This window comes from Nicotiana attenuata, unplaced genomic scaffold (genome assembly GCF_001879085.1).
Source record: "Nicotiana attenuata strain UT unplaced genomic scaffold, NIATTr2, whole genome shotgun sequence".
Classification (NCBI taxonomy): Eukaryota; Viridiplantae; Streptophyta; class Magnoliopsida; order Solanales; family Solanaceae; genus Nicotiana; species Nicotiana attenuata.
Genome location: NW_017670544.1, coordinates 513183 through 515466, shown reverse-complemented (window position 1 = coordinate 515466; position 2284 = coordinate 513183). Strand labels below are relative to the sequence as shown.

General features: G+C 33.6%; 1 protein-coding gene across 1 annotated transcript; it reads left to right on the top strand.

Moving 5' to 3' along the window:
* Positions 1-1089: 1089 nt before the first annotated feature.
* On the top strand, positions 1090-1863 carry LOC109240763. Its single transcript, XM_019407441.1, has one exon. It carries the CDS (start codon positions 1090-1092, stop codon positions 1861-1863), a length of 774 nt encoding a protein of 257 aa, XP_019262986.1.
* Positions 1864-2284: the final 421 nt, after the last annotated feature.

Below are 2284 nucleotides of genomic sequence, written 5' to 3'. Positions count from 1 at the left end.
GTACTTATGCTGGAACGAGTTCTAGTGTACTTATGCTGGAACTCCATCATATTATGCTGGAGTTCCAGCATACTTATCCTGGAACTCCAGTATAATATGCTGGAGTTCAAGTATACTTATGCTGGAACTCCAGCATAATATACTGGCGTATTTTCCGGGTTTTGAACAGTATTTTTGCTCAGATTTATCTTTACATGAAAAGTGGCTAAATTTCGATTACTTTTGAAGCTGGGCTATTTTTGAACGACCACTTGTAAATCTGGCTATTTTTTCATTTCTCCCTAAATGTATTGATCTAAATACTAATATTCAGGTCTTAAGAATGCCTTTATGTTCACGATCTACATAAAAATTATGAAGATTCTGTTATATATAAAATAATATATATGTATTATTTATTAATAATATTTATTTTAAAATAAACAGGAAAAAGAATTCTATCTTAAATTTGAATACAACCGCTGCCTTCTGTGAAACTAACTGATGTGTTTTCTATGAGTAACTAACTCTTTGTTAACTGCTAGTTTAAATTTAAATGAAGCAACCATTGGTAAAGGTCATAAACCTTGTCTATATAAAGGGTATTCTATAGGATTCTAAAAAACTCCCAAGCAATTATATATATACAACATCTCTCTATCTATCATAAGATCTGTTTTATATACATCAAATCTTCGTTAATTACTTTCTTCCAATTCCTTCATTCTTTTGGGTTGAGTTCTTGTGGTTGAGAAATCAAAGAGTGCAACTTTGATTTCTAGAGTAGGCATTGTATCCTGGGGATAGATTTTTCTTTAACCATTCGCACCGTGTGGGGGAAATTACTATCCTAAAGATAGTTTCCTGGAAACGCCTTGTCTACTCGTTTCAGATTTATTATTAGATTATCTTACTTGAGTTTACTTCATTGGTTTATTTTCAATATATTTATTTAACAATTTTAGGATAGTAATTATTCCGATACAATTGACTCTTCTTTGACGGGCAAACAATTCCAAGATGTGGAGAGGCTTGAAAAGTTCAATGGGATGAACTACAAGCGTTGGAGTATGAAGATGATGTATCAATTTACGATTGCAAAAGTCTACTATGTCTTTGACTTGTTCATATCCGCAAGATGGAAAAGCAGATGGGCAGCTTTCGGACTCACAACAAAAATGGCTTGAAGATGATTTTGTGTGCCGCTCAATGATCCTGAATGCAATGAGTAATGCCCTCTTCAATGTGTTTCACAAGTGCTACCCTGCATATGAGTTGTGGGCTGCCATCTCGCGAAGGTATGTAACAGAAGATGCTGGAAATAGATCCTTCTTAATTAACAAGTATATTGATTTTAAGATGGATGATTTCAAACCTGTTATTGATCAAGTAAATGAATTAAATGAAATTGCCTCTCAATGTGCTGATGTGGGTGAGCCAATTACTGAGACTTTTCAAGTTTCTACTATTATTGGTAAACTTCCTCCTTCTTGGAAAGATTATCAGATGAAATTAAAGCACAAGACTAAGTCTCTAAATTTAGATCAATTACTTCAGCATATTCAAATTGAGTATGAGGCTAGAAATAGAGATTTGTCTGTTTACAATGGAAAGGATAAAGTGCATAATGTTGAAAATTCCACATCCTCCAAATCTGCTAAAACCAAGATTAACAAGTTTCACAATGGAAACAAGACTTCTGATTATAAAAAAAGATTTGATTCCAAGAATGGTATTAGTAAGAAGAACAGAGGACCTTGCTTTGTATGTGGTAAGATGGGACATTTGGCTAGAGTTTGTAAATTTCGCAAAGGTAAGAAAGGTAACAAAGAAGAAGCCAATGTCATGGAGCAAGAAGAAGAAAATGGTTGCTGTTCGTACTAAAATTCTTATGGTGGATAGCATGAGAATGGTGTTAGATTCTGGAGCAATTGCCATGTCACTCCATTCAAAATTGGTTTCAAAACATATGAAGATGTAAAGGGTTGAGAAAACAGTTTACATGGGCAACTCACCNNNTGGTCAAACTTTCCCGGCTTTTCTTCTGGTAAAAAGTTCCTACNCTACCTAAGTAATGTTCTAATCACATTTCCGTAGGTAATTAGGAAAAGTAAAGTCTTTTGGTTTACTTTAAAAAAAACGTTTCGATTAGGATTCAATTGGGTTTTTAAAGTGTAAGGTATTTTTAGACTTTTACCCCAGGAAAGTTTTAGTATTTTCGAAACGTTAAGAACGTCAATTGGTTTAGGAAACGGGTGAAATTGCGTAAAAAGTCCAAATACGTAGTTATAGGTTTTAATAAGTN